General features: G+C 36.3%; 2 protein-coding genes across 8 annotated transcripts in view; one reads left to right on the top strand and one right to left on the bottom strand.

Moving 5' to 3' along the window:
• The window catches only part of LOC136031763 (tRNA-uridine aminocarboxypropyltransferase 1-like), a 72622-nt gene extending 68514 nt beyond the window's left edge, over positions 1-4108 (bottom strand). For 2 of the 5 annotated variants that reach the window (XM_065711503.1, XM_065711498.1), the window contains exon 1: positions 4022-4108. The gene's annotated coding sequence lies outside the window, so the exon portion shown is untranslated. Of the gene's footprint in view, positions 1-1525; positions 1548-1568; positions 1685-4021 lie in introns of those variants that run through there. The other 3 variants (XM_065711499.1, XM_065711500.1, XM_065711502.1) reach the window with 3 other exon arrangements.
• Positions 4109-9723: 5615 nt separating this feature from the next.
• LOC136031764 (tRNA (guanine(10)-N2)-methyltransferase homolog) overlaps positions 9724-16074 on the top strand; it is a 39983-nt gene continuing 33632 nt past the window's right edge. For 2 of the 3 annotated variants that reach the window (XM_065711505.1, XM_065711507.1), the window contains exon 1: positions 9730-9864. In XM_065711505.1, the coding sequence (XP_065567577.1) occupies positions 9811-9864 (54 nt within the window). In that variant the 5' untranslated portion in view covers positions 9730-9810. Of the gene's footprint in view, positions 9865-16074 lie in introns of all 3 variants that reach the window. The other variant, XM_065711506.1, reaches the window with a different exon arrangement.

The following is a 16074-nucleotide window of genomic DNA, read 5'->3' on the forward strand; positions in this document are numbered from 1 at the left end:
AGCATCCAAAAGGAAAGTTGGCTTGAAATACAATTTGAGGAAATCACACCAGTCATTTTAATCAACAAAATCCCATGGAATAAAGAGTTTCTGTTTTTTTTTTTTTTTTTTTTTTAATAATGGCATTGAAGCACAGATTTAGTAAATCTCTAATTTGTGTCTCAAAGCTCTTAAGTAAAATCTTAAATACATGCTGTAGACTATATATGATAAAGAAACACCAAATTCTTGTTATTACTCAAATTTGGTTAAATCAATCAAGGAATGAAATAGCCTATCATTCCTTAAGGTGTACGAATAAACTTTACCCCTCATCCTAACCCCCCAATGGTCAAACATACACCACAAATTATACAGACAATGAATTTTCTATAGGTCTATGTAACTCTTTCAGGTAAATATTTTACTGCTCATATTATTGACTTACCAATAAAGTGAAGATACCACTTGATGCTTTTTTTATGCTCTTAAAAATATAATAATTGCTTCTATTACAAATTCAAATTTAAGCACTTTTTGAGCACAAATTTGAGCACTTTATGAAATAGTACTGTAAAATTCTAGTTTAGTGACTTCTTGCTATCTTGAAAAGGGGTTAGGTTAGGAAAAATGAAACTTTCAAGGATGGCTCTATAGGCTAAAGTATGTTCTGGGAAGGTATTTTGAAGTACCTACCTCCACTCCTTCTCCCTCTAGAGGGCCCTGACCTTTGATAACATTCAAAAATATGTGTGTTATATAATTGAAACCTTGCAAAATAGATCTTCTGCCTGAATGAAGTACAACAAAATTGTTTTCAGCTTCACAACTTTAATCAATCCTAATTTATAAGGTTTTAAAGATATGCAAATACATTTCCTAAATTTTGAAAAAAACATTGATATGACTCAGAATTCTACTCAAATGACAGGAATTGTATTTTCAGAACTAAAGGCAGAGAAAAAGCAACTGGTAACTAACAATTAAGGTAAAATGTTGTTTTATCAAAATTTCAATAGGTATAGACCTGTCATGTAGGCAAGTTTCAGGGCTGTCTAGAGGGAGAAGGAGTGGGTACTTTAAAATACCTTCCTGGGATATGCTTTAGTCTGTAGACCTATCCCTGAAAGTTTCATTTTCCTAACCTAACCCCTTTCTGAGATATCAAGAAGTCACTCAACTAGAATTTTGCTAATTACTTATAGTTAGGTTAGGTCAAAAAGTACTTAAACTAAAAGTAGTCTAGTGACAGAAGTGATTATTATATTCAATAAGAGCATAAAAAAAGACATTGAGTGGTATGTTCACTTTATTGGTAAGTAAATAATATGAACAGTGATATATTTACCCTCTTTTCCTCAAATTTGTTCAATAGAAACCAAGCAATCAAACAGCAAATTCAGTGTGTGATAATTTTATTGTTTGTACAAAATTTAGTAAATAAATTTGGGTATTATGGTAACACGTAACTTCAGCAACATAATAATCTATGGGAATGGAGTGTAAAATGAAGCAAAGCCTATTTAAAATGATAGCCTAAGCCTACCCAGGTCAAAGTATGTTATAATTCTTTATTTAACCTTAATTACCTTAAATCGCACTGGCCGGCGAATAAGGTTGGGTGAACATCCTGTAGATTCGCCGGTTGAGTGATGGAGGTGGAAGTGCGTTGTCTAGTTCCGTTGAGTAGATCCACTGGCCTCCCAGTGTAGTTTCCACTCCATCGCTGCCCAGTCTCGGTCAATTGCTTTTTTGAAGTTGTCAACAGTTTTGGACTGAACTGTTTCTTCACTAAGGGAATTCCACAGTGGAACAGCACGAGTTGAGAAGAAGTTGGAACGTTCTCTCCGTGAGCTTCTTTGTTGCTGGAGCTTCTTGGTGTGGCCCCGGGTGTGGCTAGAGAGCGACTTATTAAAAAGCCCTGGTGTGACACCATTTTCCAGCAGCTTGTGGGTCAGGATTGCATCTCCGCGTTTCCTCCTGTACGTCAGGGTTGGGAGCTTGAGTTTCTTGAGGCGTTCAGGGTACGAGAGGTTCTTACATTTGGTTGGTAGTTTTGTAGCCCTCCGCTGAACGCTCTCAAGGATCTTCTTGTCCACGACATAGTGGGGAACGGCAAGAGAGACTCCGTACTCAAGTTGCGGTCTGACCAGTCCTGTATATAGCTTCCTGATTGTCCTGGGAGATCTACTGGTGATATTACGTCTGATGAGACCAAGGGACCTGTTGCCTTTTGCAGCTAGGTATTTGCTGTGACTATGGAATTTCATTTTGTCATCAACAATGACCCCAAGGTCTCTTTCTTTGGTGACAGTTTCCAAAGTTATGAGCTTCCCAGTACGATCTGTCATTGTATATGTCATTCCTGGGTTCTTAGGGCCAAGATGTAGGACTTTGCACTTTTCAGCATTAAACTCGAGGGACCAGGAAGAGGACCAGTTGTTGAGGGTGTGCAGATCTGCCTGCAGAGCTGCGCACTGTTGGTTGTTTGCGACTGGGCCAAACAATTTCGAGTCGTCTGCAAACAGTTTAAGGTCATTTTGCACTGACTGGGCTGAGTCATTGATGAACATGTTGAAGAGGGTAGGTCCCAGTTTAGTTCCTTGCGGAACTCCGCTGAGCACTGGAGTTGGGTTTGACATGATTTGATTCCCCTCCTCATCATACATCATCACCCTCTGTATTCTATCCTTGAGAAACTGGATAATCCATTCCCTTACATCTTGGTGGAGTTGATAGAACTCTAGTTTCCTTTCCAGGTACGAGTGTACTACCTTCTCGAAAGCTTTGGCTTGGTCCAGCAAGAGTACGTCAACTGGAAGGCCTTCCTCAATCATCTTGGTGATTATGTCATATGATTGAATTAGGTTTGTCTCCACAGAGCGACCCTTCCTGAAACCATGTTGTCCATCGTATAACAGGCTGTTAGTTTCCAGATGTGCAACGATTGCATCATTTAAGACGCCTTCCATGACTTTTGATGGGACAGAAGTCAGGCTGATGGGTCTGTAATTCTGTGGTTTATCTTTCTGTCCTTTTTTGAAAACTGGCATGACATTTGCTGTTTTCCAGTCAGAGGGAATAGTTTTGGAAGCTATTGACATCTGGAATATTCTTGTCAGGGGTTCCGCTATTTCAGCTGCGGTCTCCTTCAGCAACCTAGGATGGATGCCATCGGGTCCCTTTGCCTTGGATGGGTCCAAAGTTTTTAGGCGCTTGTAAGTATCACAAGCTGTGAACTGGATCGGTGGCATAGGGTGTTTGATGTGGGTGGTTGGCATATCCGGTGGGGGGCATCCAGGGTCTTTAGAGAAATTTGACGAGAAGCATTGATTGAGGGTATCTGCCATTACCAATGGGTCGGTTATTTTGGTTCCATCGCTGGAGGTAAAATGATGGATCGACCTGCGGCTTGGGTTGTTTGAAGTGACATATCTCCAAAACTTTTTTGGATTGGTTTTTGCCTCTAGTGCTATCGACTCCTCATATCTTATGGTTGCTTTTCTGGTCGCATTTCTCAGTTTGTTCCTGGCCTTTTTGTACTGCTCTAGATGGGCTGCACTCTCACAATTTTTATACTTTTTCCAAGCTTTCTTTTTCTTATTAATGACTTTTTTTAGCTGTGGTGACATATACGGAAGGGTTCTGGGACGTTCTGAGAAGTAAGTTTTCGTATGCTTCAACTCAAGACTCAGTAGTATGTCCTTGAAAAGCTCCCAGGATGCTTCAGTGTCTTGTTGCAAGGAGTTTTCCCATTCAATCTCTTGTAGGTCCTGGCGTATTTTCTTGTAATCAACAAATGTTCGTTTGATTTTGTTGGTTGGTATCCGATTCAAGATTATTGCACTCAGGATACAAAGATGGTCGCTTGCTCCAAGGGGGGGTAAGTTTGCTGTTGACAGTTTCCAGAACATTTTACTGCTGTTGACAGTTGACAGTTTGTTGATTGTTAAGTTTCCAGAACTCTATAGTTTTTCATTATAAAAAGGGAAGCTACTAGATATTTACCAAAACAATTCTTAATATGTATTTGTAAACTTACTACCCTATGGTTTATGGACGAACCAATAAATAGTAGCCTACTTCACGTGTTCTTGATTTCAACTTATTGCTTAAAGCTTGATGCCAGCGTTTCACCAAAAATTACGAGAGATCACCAGCACTTCACCGAAACGTTAGAATCTTCATAAAATGCACTCTCAAAACAATTTTGACTCGGATACTTATACTAATCAAACTAATCACTTTTCTAAATACAAATTTGAACATGCATATCATCCTCCAATTCGAAAGAGCAAAAGCCAGCCCCGTCGTTTCCCAAAAACAAGGGAAGAGAGAGAGGGCAAAACAGTTGAACTTTTAAGGACGTTATTTCATATACTATTAAAAAGAAAGTTTTAGCCGTGAACATTGAAAGATTTTATTTTGTCGAAGCAAGGTGTAAAATGTACTAGAAAAAAAATTAACACCTATAACTTTTTCAAAAGTAGAGAGTGTGAATGAATTTAAATGTATACCCTGCTTGAGCAAATGGTGTAAAACTAGATTTTCCTTTCAAAAAGCTCAGGATATTTTAACAAATATTTTCATCAAGATGTGTTATATTCCTGCCAAAATAATGCAATTCTTTCGTAATAGAGAATAAGAAGAAAATCACCAAAAATCAATAAGAGAGTTGGAAATCAACAAATTTGGTAATTAATCACCAACTGTGTAAAATAGGGTCACTTGATGGGTGCGTTTCTTTACTTGTCCGATTATTAATCTGATTAATCCAAGCGTTTCTTTAGACACATATGACGTCAGAGGTTAGTCGGATTATCCCCACAAACGCTCAAGATTACTTGTCCGTGGGCTGGCACTTTATAACCCCCAAATAAAAAGATTATTTGAGGATTGTGACGTCAATGCTATATATTTTTTTAAATGGATAAACATGTGAAATCGTTAAGTCTAGAGAAAAGACAAGGAAACTGTAAATAATAGAAATAATCTTAGCTTTTCAGTGACCTGTAAGTAATATTATGCATATTCCTTAGTATCTAAAGGGTTTTTGGTGTTCTAGGCCTGTCTTGCATAGACTAAGCTTCATAAGGAGTCAGAAGAAAAGTTTTTTTGTTATTAAAAAGGTTGATTCTTAGGGAGGCAGCTATCACATTGGTGAGTTAGTCAAATGTTATTATATCAAACAGGTCTAGTTTCTAAACCATCCTATAATTATTAGTTGGAAAAAATTTAGAATGATTAGGCCAATACCTATAGCCTTTTATATAGTCTATATTTGTTGAGACTGCTATTTAAACTGGATTTTTAAGATACAGTAGGGGTAAAATTTTACTTTAGCTACTTTTGGCTATCTTTGAAAGAGGTTAGGCTAGGAAAATGAAACTTTCAGGGATGTGTCTACAGGCTAAAGTATTTCCCAGGAAGGTATTTTGAAGTACCTACTTCTACTTCTTTTCCCTCTAAAGGGTCCTGAAATTTTTGGGTGCCTTATTTTTTTGGTTATCAGTTTCTTTTTCTCTGGCCTTAGTTCTTAATTATTCTGGCCTTAGACAACTCCTGTTGATTGAGCAGAACTTTAAGCCATAACACTGTTTTTTCTAATTCTAAAAATAATCTTTTATGCCACCTCATTATAGGTTAAATATATGGCTTATATTATTTATTCTCCATGAATTTTTGTTTTATTTGATTTCATTGATGTCAGTTGCTTTCTGTTAAAAATATATTTATTTTTTTACATCAAGCTTCTTCTTTTGTGAAAAAATTTGAACTGTTTTTCTTTTTATATATTGTATAAAATGTAAAGGAATACCTGGCCCTTCATTTCACAGATTCAACTGAAAGTATTAGAGGCATCTTACATCAAAATTCATTTGACACATTTTAATGTTGTTTTTTTTTTAGATGACATAGGACACCATTAAAGTTTTGCATTTGCTTTGCTAAAAAGTGCCAAGTTTAGAGAGTTATGTTAATATTTTTCTTGCTGATGAGTATAATTTTTTTTTAAATTCCTTCTGTTTAAAGAATTTTAGAGAGATTCTGAGCCAACCATGGGTATATTGTTGTTACAAATGATTTTTCTCAAATGGGGTTGTGGAAAACAAGTAGAACATATAATTTCTCTTTTTTTATTATTTCAAAACCAGAATATCACAAAACTAAGCATTAATATTGCTGATTGTACCTTAAGTAAATACAATCCCTGATGGAGTTTTGTTGATACCTGTTTAAAAATTTATTTGTCTTAATGAAATACATATTGTTTGTGGGACAGCAATGAGCAACTATGACTTGAGTTATTTTTTTTTTTTCAATATTTTCTTTTTTCCAAATAATTTTTGTTCTCTGGTGACATTTGTATTCCTTCCTAAGTGGCTGGCACTCTAGGTTGAGAATCCTTTATCCAAAGGGCACAGGTTTAATTTCTGGCATTAGCAGTTTATTTGGTTTGGGACGAAGGTCAGTGATGTAACTCTGTAAGTTCAGCCAGAATTGGCCCAAACTTAACAGGTTACCTAGAGAAATCTGGGGTCAGTAAGCAGGAAGGACATGCAAAAGCATAGGATGACTGGCTCCTAGCTTCCTATTGCACTTCCTGTCTAAAGGATTACCTGGTCCTTTACTAGGCTTCTGACTTAGCCATAGGAGCTTTCTTTTAAACCCATTAAATATAAGTACAAAGGAAGAAATGTCAGTAAGGTGGTCCTTCCTTTTCCATGAATTTTTGGTGTACAGACAACAGTGTAGGTCATAAGAATTGGCTGGTGAATGTTTTGCAAGGTTTAAAAATTTAGGGCAATTGCTCAGGTTGGCAACTGAGCACAAAAGTAAAATTTTGTGAATGGTTTTTCTTTGTGAATGTCATATTTATGTCATGTCCAGAATTTTAAAGTTAATCTTCATTGTTTTTTTTTTTAAATTTCCATGGCCCTAGGACTTTAGTGTATTAAAACCTACCTATGTCCATCCATTTTCTTTTAAACAGAGAGGAGTTCTATGTTTCCTAGCTTCAATAAATTTATAGTCAATTTTGAGACCAGGGTTACAAAGTAGGTCAAAACTTGCAAGTGGAACTATGATATGACTAATTAATTTGTAAGAAATGTATATCAATTTAAAGATTAAAAAATTATGTAGAAAACAAACAAGACAAATAAATAAAAGTATCCCTTTACAACCATTTAATTAAGTGTAACAAATGTAGATTATCCCTAAGATTGAAATGAACAAAGCTTCAATTATGAATCTGTTTTCTTTAAACAGACTGAAGGGACAAACCTCCAAGCTATGACAAATTCAATCTCACTTTTGATCTCTTTCCTTTTCAATAGGAACTTTCTTTGGATTTTTTTTCAACCAAGTAAAAACATTAGGGACATGATCAGGTATAAGTGACCTTCCACTAAGCCTACATACCCAGGGGAAAATTGTGCAGCTATACTAATAATTGGTAAATTTTTTGTTGTTCATATGTTTGATTTACAAATAAAGTGAACATACTCCTTGATGCCCTTTTTTATTTTTTACAAACATAATAAGTGCTTCAAGTACAAGTTTTTGAGCTCTTGAAAATGACCAAAGTATACTCAAATAGTTTTTGGGTATAAGAAAGCTTAAAACATTGGTCTCAAACTTACTGTTTCATTATTAATCCATTTTTTACATGTTGTATAATCTATGAGCACTGATTTTCCACAATTAAGTTGGATTAATAAATTTTACAATATTATGCTGTATTTCTTCTTCTTTGATGCCAAATTTTCAATTAAGGTATGTGTTTTTGGTCATTTTTGACAAAATAATGTATGTTTTTCACTGCCAAAATTTGTTAGGTTAAGTAAGGTCAAAAAGTGCTTAAACTTGAACTAGCAAAATAAGCAATTATTATATTTGTAAAGAACATACAAAAAGGCATCAAGTGGTATATTCATTTTATTTTTAAATCAAAATATGAACAACAAGAAATTCACCTCTAACATGCCTAATTTGCAAACATATAGCCCAAATTATATATTTCCAATGTTTTCTGCCACCTGTTACTTGTTTTTCCAGTTCTTGTTTTGCCACAGTTGCCTCAATTAACAGGTACAAGGGTTGAGGGATAGATTGGCAGAATCAATAGAAAATATGTAATTTCAGCTATAGATTTCCATATTAGCAGGGTTGGGGCTAAAGTAGAGCAGGGCTGCATGTAGAAAGCTATAATTATTATGTAAATTACAAAGAATCATCTTTTTTTAACAGGTTTTCTTCTATAGGTCTACAGGTCCTTCTCTTGGCTTATACCACATCAAGCATTATATAACCAAAGAAGAATAAGTAGCAAAAAGCTATATATACATAAGCACATGTTATTTAACAATGACTTCTCTAGTGCTTAACTATGACCCCTTACTAATATTAACAAGAAACAAGGGTAAAACTGGTGCAAACAGTATTACTGGCTTTCATATAAAGTGAATATACCACTTGATGCCTTCTTATATGCTCTTTACAAATATAATAATTTCTTCTACTGCAAATTCAGATTTAAGCACTTTTTCACCTCTTGACCTCTTAAAAATGACCTATTAATGGAGTCATTACAAATCTGTAATAGTTTAGAAACAAATTTGGGCTATATATTTGCACATCAGGGGGGTGGGGGTAAAGCATAGCATATATTATATACGTAGACTAACCATTGCTGTTTTTTTTTTAATGTGTTTGTGCACATCAAATTTTAATGAAAAGAGAAATCACCAGTGCAACAGCACACACACAAAAATTCAAGCAATGGTTAGTTTACATATTAAATATATGCTACACTTTACCCCCACCCCCTGATGTGCAAATATATAGCCCAAATTTGTTTCTAAACTATTACAGATTTGTAATGACCCCATATATAGGTCATTTTTAAGAGGTCAAAAAGTGCTTAAATATGAACTTGCGGTAGAAGCAATTATTATATTTGTAAACAGCATTACAAAAGGCATCAAGTGGTATATTCAAATTATATGAAAGCCAGTAATACTGTTTGTACCAGTTTTACCCAATGGTAAAACTGGTGCAAACATAAATAGGTAACAGAAAAAGTGAAATTTAGTGTAAATGACAATCAGGAACTGGATCAAGGGGGCCAAAAACAGGGCTATATAATTGGAGTTCAAAGAATGTGGTGATTTTTTAGTGAAAAAAAAAGCACTTCCCTGGCTAATTTAGGACTTTGAATTAATTAGCCTACCAAAATTTTCCTATCCTATGCAATTGAAATAATTTTCCCTTTTCAGAGCATTAAGACAATTTATCACAATAAAAAATATCCAAAGCATCTTGAATGGAATGACTTAAAAAGGCAAATGACAACCACAATTTGAAATCTTACAATTAAACTTCTGGCCACACAAATTGTATTAGGCTACCCAGCTCTGAAATAATTGCTGAAGCTGTATTTGCCTGTAAAATTTGAAACAGGCCCAAAGTCCTAGCCTCTTCCTTGTCAAAACTTCACATAGCATTAAAATAATAATTACACGTGACCAATGTTGTTATTATTCGCAATTAATCTTGCCGTTTTCAGTAACACGTGGCCAGACAAGTATTTGTTGCTATCTTTTAGGGGTTAAACCTCGATTAGTAAAAATCCCATTGGACAAGTAAAGAAACGCACCCGATATGTCTTGAGGTGAGGCTCGGATTATTTTCTAGAACGTTCTGGTCGCTTTTTTTACAATAAAGTAGAAACGCTGTCAAGCAAGAAGTTCGAAAAATTAAAAACGTTGCTTGAGTCATCTGAAGTTCTTGTTGTTTAAAGAAAAGTCGTTTAGGCCTACGAAAGAAATGAAACAATACCTATTTTGGCTTGCTAATGAACATGTTTCGTTTAGATTACCGGTAATATAACTCAGTTCATCTGATGCCAATAGCCTTAGAACATCTAAATAGCACTTTTGTAGGCTAGTTTTTGTATTTATTCACCTGAAAAAGCTTTAAAAGTATTTACCATTTAGCCTATTGGCACTTTAAAGCCCAATTTTGATCTTAAATAAGTATCATTTGATTGACAGTCTATAGACTGCTCCAGAAGATCAGCCCACACAATTTGGCATAGGCCTACTAACTTAGTAGGCTATTTTTTGCCTCAAGAGTTAAAGCTACCTTGCTACATATTAGGCAATTTTTTTGGTTATATGTAAAACATCTGAGATATTTTTGCTCTTCATGGCAAGGTCTTAGTTGTGCTATTGTAATATCATTAATGTGGTTAGATTATAGGCTAAAATGCAACACGTTACCACTAGGGCTAGATTTAAAGCTTTGATGCTTGTATGTCCAAGAGTTTTTGCTGCTCCATTCTTGCATGATTTTGGTAAAAGTTGGCAAAAATTTGCAGATGCCCTAGTGGAAGTTCTGAGGAGAATGCAACTGATGAGCCAAAAGTAACAAAAGAGACCAAACTCTCAGCCTCCATTCTTAGGAGACATCTGACAGTTTATGAGTGACCACAGAATTCATATGGTTTTTTAAAATTGATTTTATACAAATAGGTACCATGGTGGCAGACTACACCTGGCACTTTGGTGATAAATCACATCAGCCCAGTTTTTATTAAAAAAAAACTCAATGATAATTTACCCCTCCCCCTGGCATTCTATGTTCCCAGGCCTAGGCCTGTTACCTCCTCCCCCCATTGTTTTCCTGGATATTTATTTGTTATTTATTTTACACAGGGTTAATATAAAGACTAACAGTAAGAGATGGTTTTCACAAGCATTACTAACAAGGTTTTTTTGTAATGATAACTGGACTTCATGTTTTTTGTGTCTTTTTTTTGTAATTTAGCAAACAAATAAAGAAAACAAAATAATCAACACTATGTGATAATTGTTGTGGGTGAAGCAAGCAAGTTTTTTTAGAGTTTTGGCTAAGTATTTCATCCTGAACTTACAATGTCTTCATTTGGCTAGTGATACATCAGTTAGTAGGTACATATTAGACCCAAGCACCTGGAATGTAAAATAAACATAAACAAAACTTTTTCAATAAACATAATAATCATTCCATTTCATCTTCCTTATTTTTTCATCAGATCTAATGCTGACTTTTGTAGATGCTCAAATTTAACCTTGCCAGAGTTTTCAACTGATGGCCAGAACAGGTGACAGTCCTGCCTCTGCTGTAGTTGTTTTCTTCTGCATGAGTTGGACCTGAGGGTTCCACTTCTGTCTCCAAAGTGCCTTGCACTCATAGCATAGGCTCTGTTGTATAGGGTAGTGCTTTCATGAGAATCAGCTTGCTGATCAACTGCATTCCCAGAAGGTGAGATGCTTCTTGATCTGCTGTGATCCTTTGTCAGCTGAGAGCTTAGAGTTTAACAGTTTGCACTGTCATTTGGGTAAGTCACTGTTGGAACTTGTCTTGCTTTAATGTGTACCCTGTTGTGGTGGAATATCTCTCCTTCTTTGAGATGAACATAGTATGATTAAGGGTTGTCATTGGTCTTGGAAATCACTGCTTTCTTCCAGGGTTTCTGGTCCATCAACTGGGCCTACACTTTCTGACCAATCTTCAGTAGTTCCATGTTTCATGTATGCTGGTCATAGTATTTGCTTTTGGCATCTTGCACCATCTTTCTCTGTTGTTTAAACTTTTTAAATGGACAATTCCAGGTTGCAAGGCATGTGTGGTACTGGGTAGAAACAATCTCAGCTGGCATCCCATCATTATCTGAGTTGGGGAGCATTCATAAATAGGTATATTTTGATACTTAAGTAGCACCAGGTATGGATTAATCTTGCCCTCATTTGGTTCCATTACTAGTCTTTTTGCTGTTTGCACAGCCTTTTCTGTCATGCTGTTTGATTGGGGTTAGTTAGGGCTCAAGGTTGAGTGGACTATTCCCCAGTCAACCAAGAACTGCTCAAATTTCTTTACATTAAATTAGGGTCTGTTGTTGGTTGTGAGTTGCTCAGGTATCCCATGTCAGACAAAAGAAAATTTGAGCTTGTTAATAACTTGCCATGAGGTGGTTTTGGTCAGGTGATCTAATTCAAAGAATTGACTTATGTAGTCAGTGGTAACCATGTAATCTTGCCCATTTAGCTGGAACAGGTCAGCACCTACATACTGAAAGGGATAGTTTGGTATTTTGTTTGTTATCATTGTTTCCTTCTGTTGACTGGGGGCAAACTTTGTATATACCTTTCATCAGCTGACCAATCTTTCCATGTCTTGTGTAATGCTTGGCCAGAATACAGACATTTTGGCCCTCTATTTGGTCTTCCCTGCTCCTAGATGAGAAGCATGTAGTTGGTCTAGTATGCCTGCTGTCATGCATCTTGGGATAAGTATTTGTTCCCCTTTTATAACAAGTTTGGCTAATTCTTGGCAGTAATTCCAGAATGATTTGAGTCTTGTGTCCAGGCCTTTGTTATTGCTTGGCCAGCCCACTTTTATAATTTGCATCAGGGAGTTCAATACTTTGTCTTTTGTTGTTTCAAGAAATATTTGGGATAGTTTTTGGCTTGCTATGGGTACAGTTTGAAGGACTGAGTGAACCACAACTTCCATGTCCTCCTGTAACTTCATGCCTATATCTGCAAGCTGCGTGCAAGACTTGCTTTTCCAGGTCTGTATCTCAGTTTGATATTGTATGGCTGAACAGCTAACATCAGGTGCTGCAGCCTTGGAGGTGCATTTTGTATGGACTTCCTTAAAATTGTTTTAAGAGGGTTGTGGTCAGTGGTGATGCATATCTTTCTCACAAATAAATACTGGTGTAATCTTTTGTAAGCAAATGCTATTGCAGGTATTTCTTGTCCATTTGCAAGTAGTGCTGCTCTGTTTTGCTTAGAGAACAAGATGAAAAAGCAACAGTTGCTCTGTCTGCTATCAGTTGTACATTCAGGCCATGCTGGAAGGCATGTGTAATCACCTCAATTTCTTTGGCTTCTGGATCAGAATGTGAAAAATTTTGACAGATTGAATTCTGAATGGCTCTTTTTGCCTCTTCGTGACTAGGATTCCGCTCAAATTTCTGCTGTTTGGATAGGTCTCTAAATGGCTGATTCACCATTGCCAGGTTGGGAATTCATCTAGATAGATAGTTCTACATTTCTAGTAATGTCTGTAATTCTCCTTGCCTTTTTGGAGCAGGTATGTTTTCTAATGCTTTGGGTTTCTCTGGATCAGGGGCAATGCCATTTGTTGTCAATTTGTGTCCAAAGTAGGTTATAGAGGTAGCATCAAAGATATATTTTTTCAATTAAATTGCACTCCATTGTCTCTTGTGGCTTGAAGTACTGCCTTAAGTTTTGCGTCATGTTCAGCATCATTATGGCATTGCCTGTTTTGTCATTTATCATCAGCCCAACATATAGTTCTGCAAAGACTTCCTCCATCCTGCACTGGTATTCATCTTGTGCCAAAATCAGTCCAAAAGGATATCTCTTCCATTTGTACTGGCCATGCATGGTGTTGAATGTTGTCAACTCTGAGGATGGTTTGTCCAACACCATCAACCAGTACCCATTTTGGGCATCCATCTTGAAGAATTTCTAGGTGCATTAGCACTTTGTTGCTACTTTGTCAAATAAGGTATAGGGCAATATGGCCTCTTAATTGCTTTGTTTAAGACAACAGTGTCCAAGCAGATCCTAAGTGATCCATCTGCCTTTCTAACCAGGACCATTGAATTCATCCATTGTGTTGGCTTGGTCACTTTTTCTATGGCCCTAAGTGATTCTAGCCTGTCCAGCTTCTCTTATGAACTTTGCTTGCAAAGCAAATGGAACTTGCTTTGGTGGCTGTACTGAAGGTTTCTTATCCTCTTTTAGATGCAACTTGCAAGTTCTGGGCAATGTTCCTATGCCCTCAGATACCTTACAGAATTCGTTTAAAAGACCTTGGACACCTGGTCCAATAAGGGATGGTTTGTTGACACTGAGGGCTAATTTGATGAGGTGTGGTTGTTTGCTGGACTGGCGACTGAGGATAGGTGGTCTGTTGGGTCATACCACATGGAAGGTATGAGTCTGAGGGTTTTGGTTCTTGTATTAAACTTTTAGATTGACTTTCCCCAGTACCTCCAACTGTTCTCCAGTGTAGCTAGTGAGCATTACATAAAAAAAAAGTTTTTTCAACTAAAGTAAGGAGCAACATTAAAACTTAAAACGAACAGAAATTACTCTGTATATGAAATGGGTTGTCCCCTCTGCAATCCCTCGCTCTTTACGCTAAAGCTTTTAATTGTTTTAAAAAGCAGAATTGTGGCAAAGGGTCAAACTTTAGCGTAAAGAGCGAGGGATTGCAGAGGGGACAACCCATTTCATATACAGAGTAATTTCTGTTTGTTTTAAGTTTTAATGTCGCTTCTTACTTTAGTTGAAAAAACTAGCTTTTTTATGTAATTTCTGAACGTTTTTGAATTAATGCATGTTTGATTTTGGCTCTCCACACATAAATTATTAAAATGAAATTTGCATATTAATTCCTTTTTTGGCTAAATGGCTTTCTCTTAGTTTTGATCAGACGATTTTGAGAAATAAAGGGGTGGGGAAAGCCTAGTTGCCCTGCAATTTTTCGGTTACATAAAAAGGCAACTATAAATTTTAATTTTTAACGAATGTTTTTATTAGTAAAAAAATACGTAACTTAAGAATTAGCATACATAACAAACTTTTATATTCTTAAATTTTTATTATGTATATGAGGGGGTTTGTACCCTCGTTAATACCTCGCTCTTTACACTAAATCATAAGTTTTGTCCCAATTCTTTAAGAATAACCCCTGAATCCGAAAGGCTGTAGAATAAACAGTTGAAATCACTAAAAATACTATAGCATAAAGACCAAGGTATTTATCTCCTCCTAAATACCTCGCTCTTTATGCTAAAGTACATTTAGAACCCCTCATATGCGTAACAATCTCTGTTTGTTTTAAGTTTCAATGCTACTCTGTACTTTCAATTGAAAAAACTTTTCCATGTTTATTTTTTCATTTTTTTTTATAGTAATTTTAGAAAATCCTGCACCCTTTTCATTGAATTTCTGTTCCCCCATGACATATTTCTCCAAGGAAGCATCCTCCCACATAGCTCCCTCCCCTCAACCCCACTCCCAAAACCAAAAAAAAATCCCCTGAAAATGCTGTACACTGCCCAATAACAATTACTATATGTAAGCACTGGCAAAAGTTTGTAACTTGCAGCCCCTCCCCCAGGGACTGTGGGGGAGTAAGCCATTCCCAAAGACATAGTTATTATGGTTTTTGACTATGCAGAACAAAATGGTTATCTCAAATTTTGATCTGTTGACTTTGGAGAAAAAACGAGCGTGGGAGGGGGCCTAGGTGCCCTCCAATTTTTTGGTCACTGAAAAAGGGCACTAGAACTTTTCATTTCCGTTAGAATGAGCCCTCTTGCGACATCCTAGGACCACTTGGTTGATAGGATGACCCCTGGGAAAAAAAACAAACAAACAAATAAACATGCACCCATGATTTGTCTTCTGGCAAAAATACGAAATTCCACATTTTTGTAGATAGGAGCTTGACACTTCTGCAATAGGGTTCTCTGATACGTTGAATCTGATGGTGTGATTTTCGTTAAGATTCTATGACTCTTAGGGGTTGTTTTCCCCTATTTTTTAAAATAAGGCAAATTTTCTCAGGCTCGCAACTTTTGATGGGTAAGACTAAACTTGATTAAACTTATATATTTAAAATCAGCATTAAAATGCGATTCTTTTGATGTAGCTATTGATATCAAAATCCCATTTTTTAGAGTTTTGGTTGCTATTGAGCCGGGTCGCTCCTTACTACAGTTTGTTACCACGAACTGTTTGACATCAGCAGGTGGCAACAGTGCTGGCTTTCTTACCAATCTATCAAAGTCTTTGAATGGCAAAATGTTGGCCTTGGCACCAGTGTCTATCTTGAAAGCAAGTTCACTATCCTACTCTGCCAGTCTTATTGGTGCATAAAGCTTTTCCATCTTTATTCAATTGAGATGAACTCAATCATGAATTCCATCCCTTCATCTGTCATACTTCTTGTTTCAATTTAGTGTGCTGACTTGCAATGCACATTTTGGCAAAATGGCCCATC

Source organism: Artemia franciscana, chromosome 10 (assembly GCF_032884065.1).
Source record: "Artemia franciscana chromosome 10, ASM3288406v1, whole genome shotgun sequence".
Lineage (NCBI taxonomy): Eukaryota > Metazoa > Arthropoda > Branchiopoda > Anostraca > Artemiidae > Artemia > Artemia franciscana.